This window comes from Zonotrichia albicollis, chromosome 8 (assembly GCF_047830755.1).
Source record: "Zonotrichia albicollis isolate bZonAlb1 chromosome 8, bZonAlb1.hap1, whole genome shotgun sequence".
Lineage (NCBI taxonomy): Eukaryota > Metazoa > Chordata > Aves > Passeriformes > Passerellidae > Zonotrichia > Zonotrichia albicollis.
In genome coordinates, this window is record NC_133826.1 from 20,750,135 (window position 1) to 20,768,930 (window position 18,796).

Sequence of the window (18,796 nt, forward strand, 5' to 3'; positions counted from 1 at the left end):
AAGTATTTTAGCACAGTGTGTTAAGGTAGCAGCTTGCTTCACATTATTTAGTCCTACCCAGTCCTGGTTTATTAGCGAATCTGAGTCTCAGCATTATAAAATATTACAGGTAATTAAAGAGCTAGAAAGGAAGATATTAAAGAAAAACTTTTTTTTTTTTGCTTCAATATACAAGCTTGCAGTCTAAATATAATTACACTCAGTAACTTCTTATTTCTACACAGAAAAATTGTATTTATTTACTTACTTACTGTTTATTCCAGCTATGACCAAGCCATCTCAAATAAAAGGTATTTGACTTACCATAAATTAAAAATAATTTGTGGCTTCTTCTAGCAAGGAGTTTTTTCCCATTTTTATAGTGACATAGTTTCCTATAACCCTAAACTATGGGCTCTTGTAGGTGCTTTTTTTCCCTCTTCAGAATAGCAGATACATTGGAAAGGAAACAGGGGAAGAAGTGTCTTTAAAATTATATGGAAAATGTTCTCTGAATTACTGAATTCCAAAATAATATGCAAACACTCCCACTGAAAACAAAAAAAAAAAAAAGAATGTAAGGTTGCTACAAAGCCAACAGTACTACCCAGCATGCTTCTTAAAGAGATTTAAATTTAATTTGGTCTTAGATATTTCTGCTTTTGTGTCAGATTCAGATTTGAAGCTTAAATATGTTTGAGCGAATTGAGAATTGTTACTGCAGGAAAATTCAGATATTCTCTGCGTATTCTGATAAAATACATGAGAGTTGTATGGTAACACTTGATAAAATGAATATAATGGAAAATTGCATTTACGTCCATACAGCAATTATTGTAAATTACTTTGCTATGGAAACACAATTCAACCATCTGTTGGCATTTCATGGTGTCTGTAGTTTAGCTCAGTTTAAGATGAAGCATTATTTAAATATAGGGAAGCTGTTTGCGAATAGCTTTGAAGATAAGTTTGGAAAGTGAATATTCCCAACGTGACACGTTAAGGAGCTTACCAGGTCACACACCTCTTCCCGTGGCTGTGGGATGTAGGAGGTTCATGACACTGGGCATGATTTAAAGCTGGGAAGCAAAGCAGGCTGCAGAAAGTGGCGACTTACGGTTGTTTCTCAACATCTGTCCGGCGGGTCTGGCTCGGTTTTAGCATCCAGACAAAGGAAGTGTGGAAGTGCTGCAGCGTGTGGCTGAAATCCCCTGCCGACAGCCCCGCGCCCTGGCTCCCCAACCTCGGGTGGCACAGGCTGACAAATGCACTGGAATTCCTAGCACTGATTTTCCTTGACCCTGTTTAGGGTACTTACTCTGTGTTTGCAGTTTTCTTCATACAGAATTTGGAATTTTTTTTTTCCTGCAATATTTAGGAAATATATATTTGAAGTTGCTATGATATACTTCTAGCATTTTATACCTGTAATAATGTGATTCAGGTGCTACAAAGTGAGGAGATCTCTAGTTGTTTTCTGAAGAGGGTAAAGGGCATATATCTGCTGTGAAATAGGTGCTGCGTACTCAGGTACAGCGACCCTCAAACCTAAGAAAATAAAGGGGGAAAGCATTCTTATAGTAAGCTACAAAATAAGCCATTATCTTTATCAGATAGTTTGTCATCAATATGGTCAGTAAATCACAGTTCAAAGGCAGAAAAAAAGGGAGCAAAACTCTTGCAATGCTAACAAGAAACGTCAAGGAAATTGAATTGTACTTGCCATATCTTTGTTAGTCTTAAAATAATAATAATAATCTAAAAGAAATCTGTAAGGCTTTTAGAGCTCCATGAGGTCCTCCTGTCAAGAAGCTACTAGCACCTGCTAGCCCTGATGCCCAGCTCTGTGTCACTTGAATAAAAGAATTTTGCTGCTGCTGCCCTGCAGTGCTGGGCTGCCTACTCCCCTGCCTGCCTGCACCATCTGGGCCATGGCTGAATTCAGTAGTTTGCTCTCCAGTTTTGCTAGGGTGAAAATACAGTTTTGGAAGCAGGAACCTCTAACTCACCTGGAACATTATAAATCTGTCTTTGTTAGAGTACAGTTAAATCCTTCATGTCAAAATACTTTTCACTGTGAATTATTTTGGTAGTTTCTTCATTCTAGCACAGAACCCACAGTAAAGGTTATCCATTTTGTACCAATTTGCTTTGTATTGCATCAAACCTTCAAAATGTCAACATATCGTGTATTTTGTAATGCATTGATTCTTGGACAATAACTCCTAATTTTTATTGTTTCTAAAAGGGTGCTGGTGCCAGAAGAAAAGGATGATTGATGGGAAACAGACACCAGCCTATAGACACTCACCCTCTTCCTTCGGATACTGATTTATCAGTGTGTCCAGGCATCCCCTGCGAGCCCTGAGCACGGAGGATCACTCAGGGTTATCGACAGTGGAGCTCAAGACCTGCAACTTCACAAATTATTATCTGCTCTTGGACATCTTTTACAAGAAGCCCTGACAGATAAGTTATAAGTCGAAGGACAAGCGCTGCATGGCTGTGAAAGGCTGTCATCAGGGCCTGGGTGGCTTCTACCAAAGTGTTTAACATAGTGAAACAAACATCCCATCCTAATGCTTCACGTTTGATTTGGAACCTATTTTATAATTACATACGTTATATGTACATATAATCTCTAGACTGCACATACGCCAGCACTGAGCATCCTTACAAAGCTGACATAAAGGATTTAGAAATGTATTTGTCAAGATTCCTGTCACTTCACACCCTCTGGGTTACTGTATCCTCTGTGATGCAGCACTACCCCTCTGTGTGGGGACACTATGACGTCTGTAAGACTCAGATTTACACGGAAGAAGGAAAAGTATGGGATTACATGGCCTGCCAGCCAGAAGCCAGAGACATGATCAAATATGTAAAAGTGACTCTGGATCCCCCCGACATAACATGTGGAGATCCTCCTGAAACTTTCTGTGCGATGGTAAGGCAAGCTTTTCATTTTGCATAATTAGTGGGGGTATATTTGTGATAGATGGCTTCAGAATAGAAGCCCTAGAGTGCACAGAAATTATCCAAGAAAACCTGCATCATATTCCAAATGTGAAAGGTTCTGCTGTACAAAACTCTGAGCAGTACATTAAGCTGAGCAATGAGATGTTCTGCTTATGAGGACTTAACTTGGCTTTATCGGAATTCATTGTCTCTCTACAGCAACTTTTAATGTATCAAAAGAAATCAGCATAAAACTCTTATTGTGCTAACCCATAACTGGGATGGCCTTTGCCTGATCAAGAAAGATTTGAATGAACTGATTCTACTAAATCAGTTTAAAGCATCATAGCATGGCATACATAAGTCTAATTTCCAAACAGCAAGACCGGTTGAACTCAAATTGCTAAAGCTTAAAAAATGGTGTTGGGAGTTGGGCTGTTGAAGTTTTCCCAGCTGCCCACGGAGCTGTAGCAGGTCTATATGGACAGTGCAGCTAAAATCACCTCCAAGCTCTAGCAACTACTCACAGCTTTCTTTCTAGCTGAAACTGTAGGCATTCAAGCAAACTAAGAGAGACCAGAGCTCCTCATTTTACATGGTCCTAAAATAGACTGGGTTTGGAAATGTTTGGCTTGGTAAGTAAATGTACAAGTATAAGAATCTAACAGACGCTATATATGTATATATACATATACACACACACACATATATATATGTATGTACATCAATATTTACAGCTGTGCTGCTCCCAAGTGTTTGATAGATCACACTGTGAGAAGTTTCATATAAAGAGATCTTAACTTGTAGATAACTTCTTTGTGCTCACACTTACAGAGGCTCTCTTTTCTTTGCAATTGGATATTTCTGTTAAATAGTGAGTGGAAGATACTGAGTTCTTTAAAAAGAAAATAAGAGATTTGTTTTACAAATCATGCACACTTACATCTGTTAATACAGCACTGGAAACATGCTCCACATTACCTACATTATTTAGATTTGAAAGACCAATGAGTTCTGGTGAATGAGGTTATCACAACTGAGAAAAGTCTACAAGATACTTGTTTGCCTGTGTACAAATCATCATTGCTGGGTGACAGCATCCCCGCAGGAAGGAAATTTGCTTTTAAATGCCTTGTGGCATCGTTTTCCACCACTGCTGTTGTGTAAGGAGTTCAGATCCAACCACACATACATTTAAGGCATTATTTGCACGCATGCAGCTGCTTCCCACATACATTATGGTAATAGACACGTGATAAATTGCAAAGCTGCATGAATAAATTACATTCACTATGAACCTTTGACTGCACCACTTGCTCTCTGCCCACTAATCCATCTCTGCTGACATGTCTTTGACGCTCTAAATCTCCAAGCAGTTTCAAGCAGCCACTGTTTAAAAACAAATGGAAGTCATGTGCCCCACATAATATTGTCTTATTGGTTTTTTTTCTTAGTCTTGAAATACATTTTTCCATCTGAATAGTAGTAGCTGTGATTTAGCACTCAGTAATATTTAGTAACTCATCATATAATGCAAAAAGTTTTTCTTTTAATGAGAAAAAACCCATAAGAAACAAACTTGCCCAACAAAACTTGTTTCTTCCTTTTAGTGCAGATAAACATTGCAGCAGCTCCTATCTTAAGTAATACTGTAAGTTTCTGAAGGCCTTTGTTATCAGTATGCACTCTAGTTAGAACAACAATTTTAAACAAAAAACAACAAGGCAAAGAAAAGACATTTTGATTAAATCTAAGTGTTAAAAATGGTGCCAGAGCTCCCCCTGAAAACATTTGAGCACACCAGTTCATCAGTGGTGTGATGTGGGAGGAAGGTTTGCTTGGGAGTGACCTGAGATTACAGCTGTAGCTCACCTGCAGCTTAAGCCTGTGAGATGCAGAAGGCCACCAGAATCCTCACATGAGAAGCAGAGAAAGGGGAGTACCTGGGGAAGAGTGAGAGAGAGCCCACAGAATGAGAGTGTGCATTCAGCCACACAAGTGTAGAATGACTGACTTTTACATGATAAACTGTGGGATTTGTTTCCAGGATAGATGTAGATTGTACATATCCACTGTATTTAGATATGCATTGGTAATGGCTTGTCTTGCTTGAAACATAAGGAAAATGACAGAAATATTTAAATGTTCCTAAGGTATTGCCCATGGTTCACAGCAGAGTATTCTCATCCCTAAAAATGCATTGTCTATCTGTACCATAGCTGGCTGTAGGAATTAGATATTTCCTGCAAAATGAGGTTTTATGTATTTTGTAGTGCTGAGCCCTTGGAATTTCTGAGATCTTGAATTGTAGTGTTCACTTTTAGTTTTAGAAAATGAGTTAAGAAGATAGCACTGACATACTTGGAGAAAGTGGGCAGTGGAAAAAAGTTCTTTCATGTTAGGCATGTTCTTGTGCTAAAAAAGCCCAAATTTGAAGTGACAAAGATGCAAAGGTTTCTTTTCAGCACGGTGAAGTGCCAAACTGGCTTATACAAGTGCTTGGTTTTCTTCTTGTAAGTACTGGCTATGTGCCTGCCAAACCTGTACCACTGTTTTGTTATTGAAATCGGTTAACGCTGACTTGGAGAAGAACAGGGTCTTTTCAGCTATTCTAATAATAAACAAGGGTATCAAGCAGCCAAGTCTGCTTCTGCAGGATGACAAGGAGGTTGAAGCAGCCTCCTGTTGTATTTGCATGTCAGTTTCCTGATCAGGTTTACTAATTTTCTCTTCACCAAATGGACTAAGGTACTAACTGTTGAGTGTCTGTCAGCCTTTGGTGTAATATAGATTAGATCCTTGAAACAAACCAGACTGAGAATTTCATGCAAGTCCTGCTGAGAGATTATGGTAGAATCTAAGGCAGTCTGTGAGAGTAGCTGATAATAATCTGCAATAACACACAAAGCAGGCGTGCATTGCAATGTGTGCAAGCATACAATACAGAGGAGATGGGTGGTTAAATTGGCCCCCTACTTATTTCTGCATATTCCCCATGGTATTAAATGTTCTTATGAGCCTGTGATGAATTTGTACTTTCCTTGTTTAGCTGACAGACTGAATAACAGGGCTTTGCATATGTAAATTTGTTGCAAAATATAACGGCCCTAGCATGCAGCTAAGGCCAGCATTTGTCAGCTCACCACTTGCAGGTAGCTTTGTGATGTCCCCCCAGAACAGCATTTTTAGGTATTATGGGGAGAATGCAACAGAAAAAACTATCCCACAGTTGCTTTTAGGCATCTATTCTGAGAATAACATTATCGTTTCTGGTGACATTCAGTATTGACAGCTCATGAGATTATTCTGAAACCTCAAACCCCTGGAGTCCTACAATTATGATTATATGAGAGTCTCAGGTTTCATTTAAAACATCGTCTTTTTTTCCTTGGTCCTTTTGGTTGCAGGGAAAAGTTTGAAAATGAAACCAAGGAGCTCCAAAAGTAGAAGCCAAATAATCTTCCAAATTATTGTTTGTTTAAAATCTCATCAGATTTAAAGTCATTCAGGATTTCTACAGCTTGGAAAGGATTTTTGCTCAAGAGGAGAGATGCATAAAAGAAACTTATAAACAAATAAGTGGCTAAGAGCAGTTGAACACTTAAAATTTCTAGATGTGGAGTTGCATATATCTGTAAGGAGGATCTGACAGCATCCTTCCAGAATAAGTATATAAGAGTAAGAATAAGGGCTCCTCCTGCCTACAGGATAATGAGCACTGTGGGGAAGGGGTCTCTGGTCACCTCTGGCTTCCCTGTCCATTTTAAAGCAGTCTCTAGTGTCTCAGAGCAAGCTACATATGCTGGCAGAAGGTGCATGACTGCTTTCTGTGGTATTCCTTCAAGGAAATGTGGACATCTTTTGTCAGTCACAGACTTGGACTGAACAGCCACAGTGTTTACGCCAGCATGACCCCTTCCGGCAGGTCTGTAATTTATGAACTCTGAGCATTTGGCATTGCTCAGAGTATGTCTGGCACTGTATGCTTGTGCATAGCTGGCCTGGAAGGAGAGGAGAGGAGAGAGGAAAAGAGGAAGAAGCTATTCATATTTTCAGGTCTGAGCTGCAGGTTTCACACTAAGCAAATTTTGAAGTACCTGGTGGTGCTAGTTCTTGTGGCCTGCAGCACTTCAGTGCAAAACAAATCTTGAAATCCCTGGGAATAACTAACAGTTGGTGAAATCTACTTCCCTCTTTGTAAGAACAAATCCACAATACTCTGTCCAGTCATAAAGAGAAACAAATCTGACTTCCTATGATCATGACCATATTTTGCTCTTCCAGAACAGTGTGTAGGTGGCTTCTGGCTTTCCTTCTAAAACATGTGCCAGCTCTATCCCTGGTACAATCTCAGGAGCCCGATGATGCTGCTCACAGCTCAGAGATCCTGTCACTCCACTCCCACCTGCCCTGCACAGGGACTGGCCTCTGCTGAAATCCAGACTTTAGCATGGGGTTTGCATGCAAACCTGAGCTGAGAATACTGTGCAAATTCATCATGAATTTGACCAGGAGACTCCTAGTGGCTGTTGCTGTAATTTGCAAACTAGAGACGGGTTTGTGTTACCGACCTGTGTTTGCAGCTCAAATGGCAACATTAAAATATAATTTTCTGTTTGTGTTTAGACCTAGATATCATAATACATCCCACAGCTAAAAATGATGAAATTATCATCAATTACAGTTGCCTGCAGCTAATATCCTTCGTAGGTTAAATAGAAGCTTGAAAAGGAGCCTGCAGATGGGAGTCCTGTACATTTGTACAATTTATAGAGCAGAAATGCTGATGACAGTAGAAATTTGAGCCCTTGAGTGCTACTTCGTATTTCATAGCCAATCAAAACTAAATTAAGAAACAAAGATTATTAAAAAGTATTCTGCACATATGTAATTCTGGCATAATATTATGAGGTGGACATTAATTTTTTTTTCCCTCTGAGACTTTTGGCATCATTAATATAGCATTCCTTTAATTACAAGTAGGCTCATATTCCTTAAAAAGGGGGAAATACTATGTAGCATAGATAGTGATACCAGTATTATGTTTACTGAAATAATTAAATGAACAGATACTTTTCTGAGTAATGGGTAAATCACAATGTGAAACAAAAATTATTTTTGATAGCATTTTGGCATTATACATACTTTCTCAAATGAGACATTTTAAAACAGTGTTGTGCAATATGATTAAAAGATGCTGTTAAGAAAAAAGCTTTTATCTTTTATGAGCTAAATTTGAGTAAAAACAAAGGATTCTATCTGTATAGTCTTACTAGATAGCATGGGGTAGAATGGGAACAGGAAGTTAAAGATGAAGTTCTTGCTACTGTCTGGTTTAAAGTGGATTTTCATAGTTGTATATTTCTGAAGTATGTACAGCTCAAAGTTACTGCAGACCTCATTTACAACATCTGCATTCATCTAATTTGAACTCTTTGGGCACATAATTATTACAGCTGTTGCTTTGTCACTGTAGAGCACCTTACCCTTCAGAGAGAGGGGTTTTTATTTTGGTGCCTCCTCTTAAGTCACTAAACATTTCATTGCATTGCATTTAATTCGTAATACTCTGAGACCTGAAAGCTTCCGCCCTGCCCCTGTTGGCTTGTCCCCAGCAGGGTAGGACAGCTCAGCCTCACTGCTGAGGCTGTTCCCATCCAGCCCCACTGAGCCCCTCAGCAGCCAGTGGGGTAGGAGGGACACCAGGGGTACGGACAGTCCCTGTCTGTCTGTCCCCATGGGTCACGGACTGTCCCCATCTGTCTGTCCCCATGGGTCACTGGCTGTCCCCCAGCTCCCTCCCACTGGGCAGCACCACACGTCAGCCTACCTGTGCCTCTGGCAGCACCTGCTGTACACTCTGCAAAGGCTCCTTGGTTCTCATGGGAAAGGATTCCTTGGTTTCCTACAAGATTTAAAAAGATGGGTATATACTTAGTGACAGCAGGAATAAAAAAATAGTTTGGTAAAATCTCTATTTTCATCCAACTGGAAGCAATCTAAAAATTAATAATTGCTCATAAATCAAAACCAAGGATTGGTAGTAAAGCAGATTTGCATTTTATTCATTATCACATATCAAGATGCTCCAGTAAATCTTTAACAACACTCTGTCCAGTTGCCTTTTTTTTTTCCTCCTCAGTTACACTTTGGGTATTGGAATGTTTTCAAGCCTGAAACAAAACAAAAGCACACCCACAAAGTACTTCAGTTGTTAAAAATATTTGAGGGTAAAACAGGGATCCTAAACAAAATATACGGTTTCTACATATTTTCAGTTGCCGTTTTAAAGCACATGTCACTAGTATGTGTAGAAGAGCATCCTTTTAAGTAGATTTATATTTTGTAAATACACTTTGTAAGAGCAGCTGTTAGCATTTTCTAGCATTGCCTTTATTCCATTTACTACTTACTCTTCCAGTTTGGTTTGCTTTTCCCCTGAAATGAGCTGGGAAGAGTGGACATTTTTAGACATTTATTAAAATAAGAATTGATCTTAAAAAGCAAGGAACCATGCAGGGGGAGATTGTGGCTCTCTGGATGAGGTTCTTTAAAATACCTGAGGTGGTGCCTCCCCCCACTGCTCCATCCTCCCTGAGCCCCCCAAAGCACTGAGATGGGTACGTGGAGTAAGATACCCAAGTACTCTGTGGAAACTTGGAGTTTTGGCCTTGTTTGAGTATGGAACCAGCAACACCAGTTTTGTAAAGAAATAAATATCTTCCACTATAAAATAAATTCCAAGACATTCATGTTGAATGTGAATGGCTTGCTGTCAATGCAGTTGGACCAGAAACATCCCCTCAGCAGCACCTTTAGTGAAGTAAAATAATACTGCTTTATAAATAAAATATTTACTGGCCCTGTCATAATTTGAACTGCTGCTGGTGAGGCAGAGGTGACCTGAAGCCCGTGGCTCACTGCAGAGGGGCTCCTCACCAGATTTGCTGGGGAGCAGGGACGGTGCAGTACAGCAGCACACCCCAGCTGGTGCTCCTCAGCCAGGGCAGGACAGCACATCCCTCCTGCACTGACAGGAGGCAGAGCTGGGTGACCCCATTTCTTCTCTGCTAGAAAGCCTCAACTTAGGATTTTTCCAGGATGGCAAATCCTCCTTTGAGCAGAGTGACCTTTGGCTCCTAAGCTGCCGGTGTCACGCAGGCAGCCGGAGGAGCAGAGCTGCAGCATCACTCCCTCAGTTTGCTTTCACACATTTTGGTCAGGGGCACAATGCCCTCAGTCCCAAGGGAGTGTGCAGCATCAGGCTGTCCAGGCTGAGGACACTGTACAAGGAGCATGATATTATATTTCTTCCCACTGTGGTAGACAAGTCTCAAAATGTGAATTTTGGATTTACTTGGCAGAACTGAGCAGCGATAGTTTTATGCTGCTCAGGTTTGTTCAAATTATCTGGATAAACATATTTTTCCATCTCCATTTAGTAGCTAAATGTCTCTGAACCCCAGAGTTTCATGTCTTTTTCTTGCAGTGCTTGTACTTTGTAAAAGCTAAGAATCATTGGAAACCAAATGCAAGTTCCTGAGGCACTTCCATATATTAAAATTTCCATTTGTAAGCATCTTGTTGAAACAAAGCCAAATGAACTCAGCTGAGAATTCTACAAACCTAGTGTACACCAGGACAACCATTCTGGTTAGTGGGCTCCCCAGAGTCCTTTGAGAAGGAAGAAATCAGTAAGTTGACTGTCGAGTAATGATTTTAACATTTAGATGTTTGTGTTACTTATAAAGCATCCAGTCCTAATGCAACTCAAATCACCTTCATTCATTCAAGAAAAAATAAATGTACAAACTGAGATGATAATCTGCGCTTTCATCCCTTCTGCTTTATGCTGGGAAGCAGAGGGGGAGAAATACAGACAGGCATTAGCAATTCCTCCTGACAAGGTATGGAAATTACCCATCTCATTATGTGAGGATGAAAACCTGTCATTTATTTTTACCCACCGAGTTTAGAAAGGGCTGAATCTGTGGGAGCTGGTCAATTTTAGCACGAGTACCACTGCCACTTTTCTTTTTTTAATACTGATACTGCTTTGCCAAAACTGCCATTTCCAATACATAAAATAACATACCTATTTAAGAGTAGCTAAAACTGGATGAGAGATCTGCTAATCCAAATATTTCTTGACTTCTTTCAAGGCCTATGAGTACTGCCTGAATATGAAAATAAAAAATAATCCCAGATACTATTGAGTGATGAGGTGCAGATTGCTGTGCACACTGGAACACTAGTCTCCCTAGTTAAAAAATAGGTAGCTCTGTACCCAGTTTACTTGTAGAAACAATTACTGTTGTAGACATTTTAGGTATGGAAATTCGTGTTTTCACAGGTCACTTGTGGTGACATCATCTTGATCTACAAGTACAAATATAGCTAAGGACAGAAAAATCCTTGGCATTGAGCTGACTTGGCAACGTGCATAAGTGATTTCATGTAGCTTTGATGTTTGATGTGTTGTATTTTCTGGAAAATGGTTTTATTTCTCATCTTCTAGTTCTTTAGGCAGATTGTTTATATGGAATTTAGGAATAAAAAAAAGGGGAGGAAAGAAAAGGGTGCAAGTGAATTTTAATTATATTTACTACAAGCAAGAACTTGTACTATATCAGGGATATTTTATGTCAGGCTTCAGCTCAGAGAGAATTTTTATAGCTAAGTATTTGTAAAACCTCTAAAAGAAGACACCATTATGATGAGAGGAGCATTTTCTTAAATGTACATGCCATGTCTTTCCAACATCTTGGTGCATTTTAGATTTTTATCTGTAAAACTGTCACGAGCCACATTTTAACTCATGAATTTGATTTTTACCAGCTACACCTGCTCATAAGACGTTTTCCTCTAGTGAAAACTAGAAACAGAGCTACTTGTGGGTGACATTTACAAGTGACTGGGGGTGGGGAGATGGTAAAAAATAAATAAAAAGGAATAGCAAACAACTACACAAAAGCCCTCATCCTCTAAAATCTGCAACGCGCATAGCTGTAGGGAAAAAAAAGAGTACAGAATGCAATTTTCTAACTGCTAAAACAACTTTTTCTACACGTGCTGTTTTCCTCCTCTATTTTTAACACAGGCTTGCAGACTGACATGCCTCTTGGCTTCCTTGACCATATGGATCTGCCAAGTAGTATAAATACTGTAGGGATAGCCTGCAGAAATATCCTAGCAAGGTGTCTCACTTCACAAGGGTTGATTCAGACTTCCAGACACGTTAAGTAACGAGTTTAAGGGGTTCAAGCATTGGAGCTTCCCTCACTAAATTAGTGGGGTAAATTTTTGCCAGCATGTTTGCAGCTGAAAACCCTATTTTCCTGAAAAAGAAGTGGGATAAGCCTTTGAAAATAAAATGTTAAAAACACAGAAGCTTTTTGTCATCTGAAGCAGTGGCTTTGATTTTTTAAAAAAGATACACTTCAATAACTAAAGGGAAATTAGAAGTGACTCGTCATGTATATTTCATGCCTAAGAGCTAATGTTTGACTTTACATCAACAGGGCTTAAAATACAATCTTCCATTGAAATTAACGTGTCCTGTGTTAGGCAACAGAAGGACTCCTACTGACAACAATGGATAGCAACAAAATGCAGCTTCCTCAGTAGTGAGCACTACCCTCTGCACTGTACCAGTTTGAAACGCTCAACTAGAAACCATAAAACCATCTTAAGTTAACTGTATGCCTTTATATTCTAATATTTTTCTTGTCAGAAGCAATTTCACTGAAGTTCAATTATTTCCAGCATTTTCAGTTTTAAAATCTTCTTTACTCATTTTATTGGTGCTGGGTTTTGGATTAGTTCAGCCGTTGTGATCTTCAGTGCAAGGCTCTTTGTCCCTAGTGACAAAACAAGTTTTGGAGAATGGGACATTATCCATCTTTTCTTGGTTTTGGGGCATACAAGAATACACTGAAAGCATCTTGGTTTTGGGGCATACAAGAATAAAAGCATCTATCTGGAAGGTGGCAGCTAGGATACATAGACAGAATACTTAACAGGGTTTGCATATTTAAATATTCTATTTTAGCTTTATGCATCTCCTGGATTATTTGTAAATAATTGAAAAGGACAGACGACTATTATTGACTAATCATCCCATAGTTCTCCATAACTGCACCATTATTGCTTGTAGCACTCAAACATTAGCCAGGCATCATCAATCATGAACTTCAAGTTTTATAAGTTTAAAAACAGGTCTCAGAAAATACTACAACAGTTGCCCTTCCTTTGTTAATCAGACAAGGTGGGGGTTTCAGCAGAACATTTTGTCAGATTTTAAGCCTTTATAAAAAGTATGCCACTTTTTCAATGTTAAACAGTGGACTGATACCTGAAATGCCAGATGGGGTTGGTTTGAGTTTTTTTGAAGCCATACAGACAATTGTTTTCCCTCTTTTACAGTCTACAAGTCCTCAGCTGGTGTAAAGTGTACGTACATTTAATGGGATGGTGTGGCAGGCAGCTCTCACACATCTGCCCTTGTGCAGTCCATGCTGCCCTCCAGGGTGCCAGCCCCTCTCTCCCTGTCTTGAAAAGGGGGGAGAAAACAAAGACTGAAGAGAGACATGGGGAGTTGTTCCAAAGAAGCAGAAGGGCCTGCCTGCCTTCCTTCTGTCTGCATCCCTGTCTTGTCACACCTTTAATGTTCTGCACCTTGAGAGGCCACCAGGGCTGATGGGCTTGTTCTTACATAGAATTCTGATATCCTATTTGGATAATATTCTTTTTGGAAACGGTACAGACCACACATATCTAATCTGTGGACTTCAGATGGGTAAGGTAAAGTCTTTTCTAGATGTTTTCTAAGTTTAAAGAGTTCAGCACTAGAATGGGAAAAGATTGTGCAGGAATGCTGATTGGTTGATGAGGACCTGCTCACCATGCTGCTTTTCCCAGGTGCTGACTCTCTAGGACAGTAAATACATTGCAGGAGCTCAGAAAAAGCAGACATGGCCCTTTTACAAAGCAGTGTTTGACTCTCCCAATCAATAACAATCTGGCCAAGAATTTGAAGTAAATCTTGTTCTGATGATTGTATCATGTCAAGGCCATCATACTACTAAGTGATGGGTTTGGAATAATAAAATTGTGCCTAAGTCAGAAACAAAAATCAGAAAGCAGCAGGGCATCGCTGAGTTTTACCTTAGTAACAGGGGCTTTTTTCAGTTCCCATCCTCAAGGTCATTACACCTATTAATGCAGCCATCAACATCCTCCTCCTGTCAGGCCAGTTCTCCTAACTTCAAAAGAAGATTTACAGGAGCTGACCAAGAAGAAAAATGTTCTTCACAAAATTATTACAGGGATGAATGGCATCTGTGCCTGTGATGACCTGTTCAACACTTTCTTGATGACACCACCGTACATGAGCTTCTCTCAACTCCTGTCATGTAAGCCACAGTTGATTTTTTTGTCTTTCAGCCAGCCAACCACCAAGGCCACAGAAAGCAGATGTAAGGGCAATGCTGAGCAAACCTTTGCTGTCACTGCCTTTACTCTTAGTAATTGCTTTGTTGATAATTATGAGCTGTATAAAGCATCACAGGAGGAGCAGAACAAGTTTACTTTTACAGTGATTAAATAAATTGGAAACACTTTGTAATTCAAAGTTACCCCTCTTAACCAAGGATCACGTGCACAGCATTTTGCTGCAACATGTGTGAACATTGGCAGTGCGGCTGTAGCAAAGGGCAGCTGCTGAAGAAGAGGACAATAAACCTCCTCATCTGAGCTAGTAGGGAACCCACAAGGGAATGCTGGTCTTGGTGGCACAGCCTGCCCTGTATCCAACACGCACCAGAGTGTTCTAGGGGTGCTGCAGCCCCCCCTAGCAAGCCATCCACACAGCAATGTTTCATCTCAGAAGATGGTAACAGAGATCCCTTCCATGGAGCTCAAAGGGTTCTTGGATAATTTGTTTCCAGTAGAAATCAGCTTTCTGCCACATAAGAAAGGCGTGTGAGATTCTAATGGTATTGTCACTGAGACTTTGTTAGAAGACGTTATCTGGCCCAGAAACACCCCCGACAGACGGACTTAGAGTTGAGCCTGCAATACCACTGTACCTGACAACACAGAAACTTATTTCCAGCCTGCACATTGGAGATCTTCACATGCCCGGTGATGGGGTTCAGTTATTATTTGCTTTAATTACTTACAGTTTTCTGGCCTAGGTTTCTTAATGCTTGATACAGAAAAAGCAGTACAGATAGTAAGCACAACAAAATAGAGGAAGACCTTAGAGCTACTTTACAGAACTTTAGGCTAATGAGAAATGAGAGTCCATTCCTACTCCTATATCCTCCTCCAATATCTTTGTTTCAGCATCTTATTCTGCAGTCAATGAAACTCACAAGCATTAAGAAGTCATAGAAAAGAGCTGTTTTCCAATTTGGTTTGGGTTTTTGGTGGAATGTTTTTAGCTTTTTCAAGTTTGATGAGTCAGATTTCAGCTATATTTTTTATCTAATTTTCTTTGCTAATTGTATGTGCAATGGTCACACAACTAAGGTTGTAAAAAAAAAATCTAATTTTAACCCACAGTTGATTTATGAAATGATACTGAGTTCCTTGAGTTTGGGAAAATAACATATACCACTAATAATCTCTGGGAACTGATTTAACACCGTATTCTATTGCAGTGCTAGGAAGAAGCCAAGGACTTGTAACAATCTGTCATTTGCAGTGACATTTTTATTACTCTTCCAGAAAGGCTGTGCTTTAATTGTCTCCTTGCTTCAAATCAACGTCTTAGTTTGCTTTAACAGTGTTTTTTTCGCTGTAGCTACCATTGCCCTTGCTATAAGAAACCTAAACTCTCTGTATATTTCTGGCATGGTAACTGCCAACAGGAGCAGAGAACCTACCCGTGTTCTTCTAATTTAAGAGAGTGAAAATGCTACTGGCTGCAAGTCGCATTTTCATGGAGTTCACACCAAATTCCTTGTAGACCTGCATCCCAGGCAATTCCCCCTTGATTCACTAGGATTGACCTGAGAGAAAATCCATCAAAATAATACACCATTTTTTCCCAGCATTGTGGAGTTTGCAACAAGCTGCCCAGTGGAGAAATAGCTTTGCTTTCAACTATTATAAAAAAACTGCAAGCTCTTAATTTAGTACAATGTCGCTAGTGCTTTAGCATCTTCTGCAGTGTGCCTCCAACTGATGAACTGAAGCACAACTATAAATAACGATGATGTCTTTGTCAGCTTGTGAGAAAAAAGGGTTGGAGTTTAGTTTTGTTTTTTGGTTTGGGTTATTTTTCACATTTCCTGGAAGTGCATGTAGTAAGATATCTGTAATCTCTTTTTTTGCTTAATACATAGAATTATCTCTTTGATGGGTCACTGAACCAAACCAACAATTTGTTGCCTGCTGGTTCATGGCTCAGTGACCCATGGGAACACAGCCCTAACATTGCATCATATACACAATGGGCACCCCAAAGTTCAGTGATTAAAACAATTTCTCAGCTTTACAGTTCAGAACTTTGAGGTGCACTTCCCTTTCCAAGGGGGAGGCAATTTCCCTCCACCCTGAACTGGACTTCACAGAACCTGGCCAAACTGCATTCTCAGACCTCTGGTTTCTGTGCATTCCCTGTCCTTTACTACTCTGTATGTGATAACTAAGAAGTTGTCCAGGGAACAAATGGCTTTGTTCATTTGGCTATACCAGCTCTGTATTTTAAGAGAGTACCAGTCAGAAAAGCATAAATTTCACAAATCCCCAGATTGAAGACTCAGTGCAATGATGAAGAGGAGGGACTTGATGCCAGCTGCGGCAGCATAGCTGGTCTACATGCTGAGAGGTTTTAATGAAGCAGATGAAATCCATCCTGGATTCTGAATCACATACACATTCAGACAAAATATGATTGGGGGGGGGGGGGGGGGGCGGGAGGAGTTGATTTTCAGGGCTTGCATGCCTTCAGATTTGTTTGCTTGAGTATATTTTTGGAGGGTAATGTTAGATGCTAAGGGAAAGTTACAGCAAGGCTTGTGACTAATGGATAAGATGCAGTATGCTCTGTGATGCTATGAGAAAAATGCTGATGCAGTTAACTGATACCAGAGAGATAAAATAACACCAGCATTAAAAAAAATTAGCCAAACAAAGATTTTGGCAAGTTTTTGAGATCCCACCTTGGTATCATTTTAGAGGATGTTTCTAATTAGTAGCCACAGAAATAATTGCTGATTAAGTTGTCATACAATTTGATTAACAAGGTGAAGGAAAAATAGCAACATTTTCATTTTAATGAGATGTCTGCTCTCTCCTCCTCTCTACTATGCATCTTAATGTACCTTGCTGTCTGCACTGACTTGGGGCTCCAAGGCTTTGTCATTTCTTGGCAATTCTGTTCTCTAATTTCTTCTGACACATGGTGCTTAAATCCACACGAAATGTGAGGTGAGGCAGAGAGGATTCCTGCAGACTGCCATGCCATAAGAGGAACACTCATTTGCATTATTCATTAGATAAATGCACTGATTTGCATCTCATTCTGGTCTCCTCCATTCCAGGCAGGGGATGGAGACAATTCAGAGAATTGCTGAATTTTTGAATGATATCCATAGTGTTCATTTGGGATTAAGTCTCCATCGTCTGCTGCCCTGTATTTTGTCCCACACTTACCCTAAATACCTACAGAAACTAGATCCTTTTGTTCTTTTAATAGCAAGCTGTGCCTATTTATTGCACAGTAAAAGAGTGCTAATTTGTTTATCATTGCAATTTTGAAAGCATTTATCAAAGCCATAATTCAATGCTTGATCATTATTTGTGATTATTGCAATCTTTCTCGCTGTTTTTCTGAGGTTATAGTTCAAAACCAAAAGCTTGTAAATCAACTGCAGTGATCTGACAGCATCTATGTTTTTTTTGCCATTCAGTATTCTTGAGCAGTAAGCTTTTAAGTGCTACATGCCCTCTGTTAACTAACATGTTAATGCAGTAAATTTGAGAAATAGTATAGCCCTAGATAACCATCAACATTGTCTCTCTCTCTTCTAAGCTTTATGAACCCATTTACATTATGCTTAGCATTAATATTTGATTCAGAAATCTATACTGCAAAAAGGAGAGGATATCACAGTTCTGTCCTCAGGGTGTTGGGGAAGGAAGGTTCATTTTGCAGGATGGGGGTTAGTACTATTGGGCTCTTTCATCCTGTTATTAAACACAGGATAGTGTCTGGGGAAATTGGGAATTTTAAAGGACTTAAACAAGTATCATTACTACATCAACACTTTTTGAGAAAACCTACATCATAAACACCTTCAACTGCTGCTGCAACCCAGAGCCATTCCATGAAACATCATTTACCTCCAAGGACAGCAGATTGCAAAAACAAACAGTGGTTTATTAGCTCAGTGTTGGAGCATGGTGCAGACAGCACCAAGGTTGTGGGTTCAATCCCTGTATTGGCCATTCACCTAAGAGCTGGAGTCGATGATCCTAGTGGGTCCCTTCCAACTCAGAATATTCTGTGATTCTGTGACTTTCAAAGCCCTCCTTTACACCTGCTGCTGCACTGGCTGCATATTGTCCAAAACTAAGGAAAGACATTGCCACCATTTTAAATAGCTTAGACCACAATTGAAACACAGATGTCTAAAGCAATTAAAAAGTGGGGCTCTGAAGGCTGATTTAGGGATGTATTAAGGCTAATGATTGTGCATTATTTTTTTTAAATTGTTGCATGGCTCTCTGGCTGATGCTGTAGCTCTTTGATTTGCCATGCTAGACAAATTCAGTTCCTGAGTTAAAAAGTAGGAAACGCAATGACCCTGAGGAAGAGTTAGTCAGGACACTTCATCTGTAAGCAGGG

General features: G+C 39.7%; 1 protein-coding gene across 12 annotated transcripts in view; it reads left to right on the forward strand.

The window, feature by feature from the left end:
- NTNG1 (netrin G1) overlaps window positions 1-18,796 on the forward strand; it is a 147,457-nt gene that overhangs the window by 3,857 nt on the left and 124,804 nt on the right. For all 12 annotated transcript variants that reach the window (XM_014267071.3, XM_014267074.3, XM_014267075.3 and 9 more), the window contains exon 2: window positions 2,228-2,926. In XM_014267071.3, coding sequence (XP_014122546.1) covers window positions 2,681-2,926 — 246 coding nt within the window. In that variant the 5' untranslated portion in view covers window positions 2,228-2,680. The remainder of the gene's footprint in view (window positions 1-2,227; window positions 2,927-18,796) is intronic.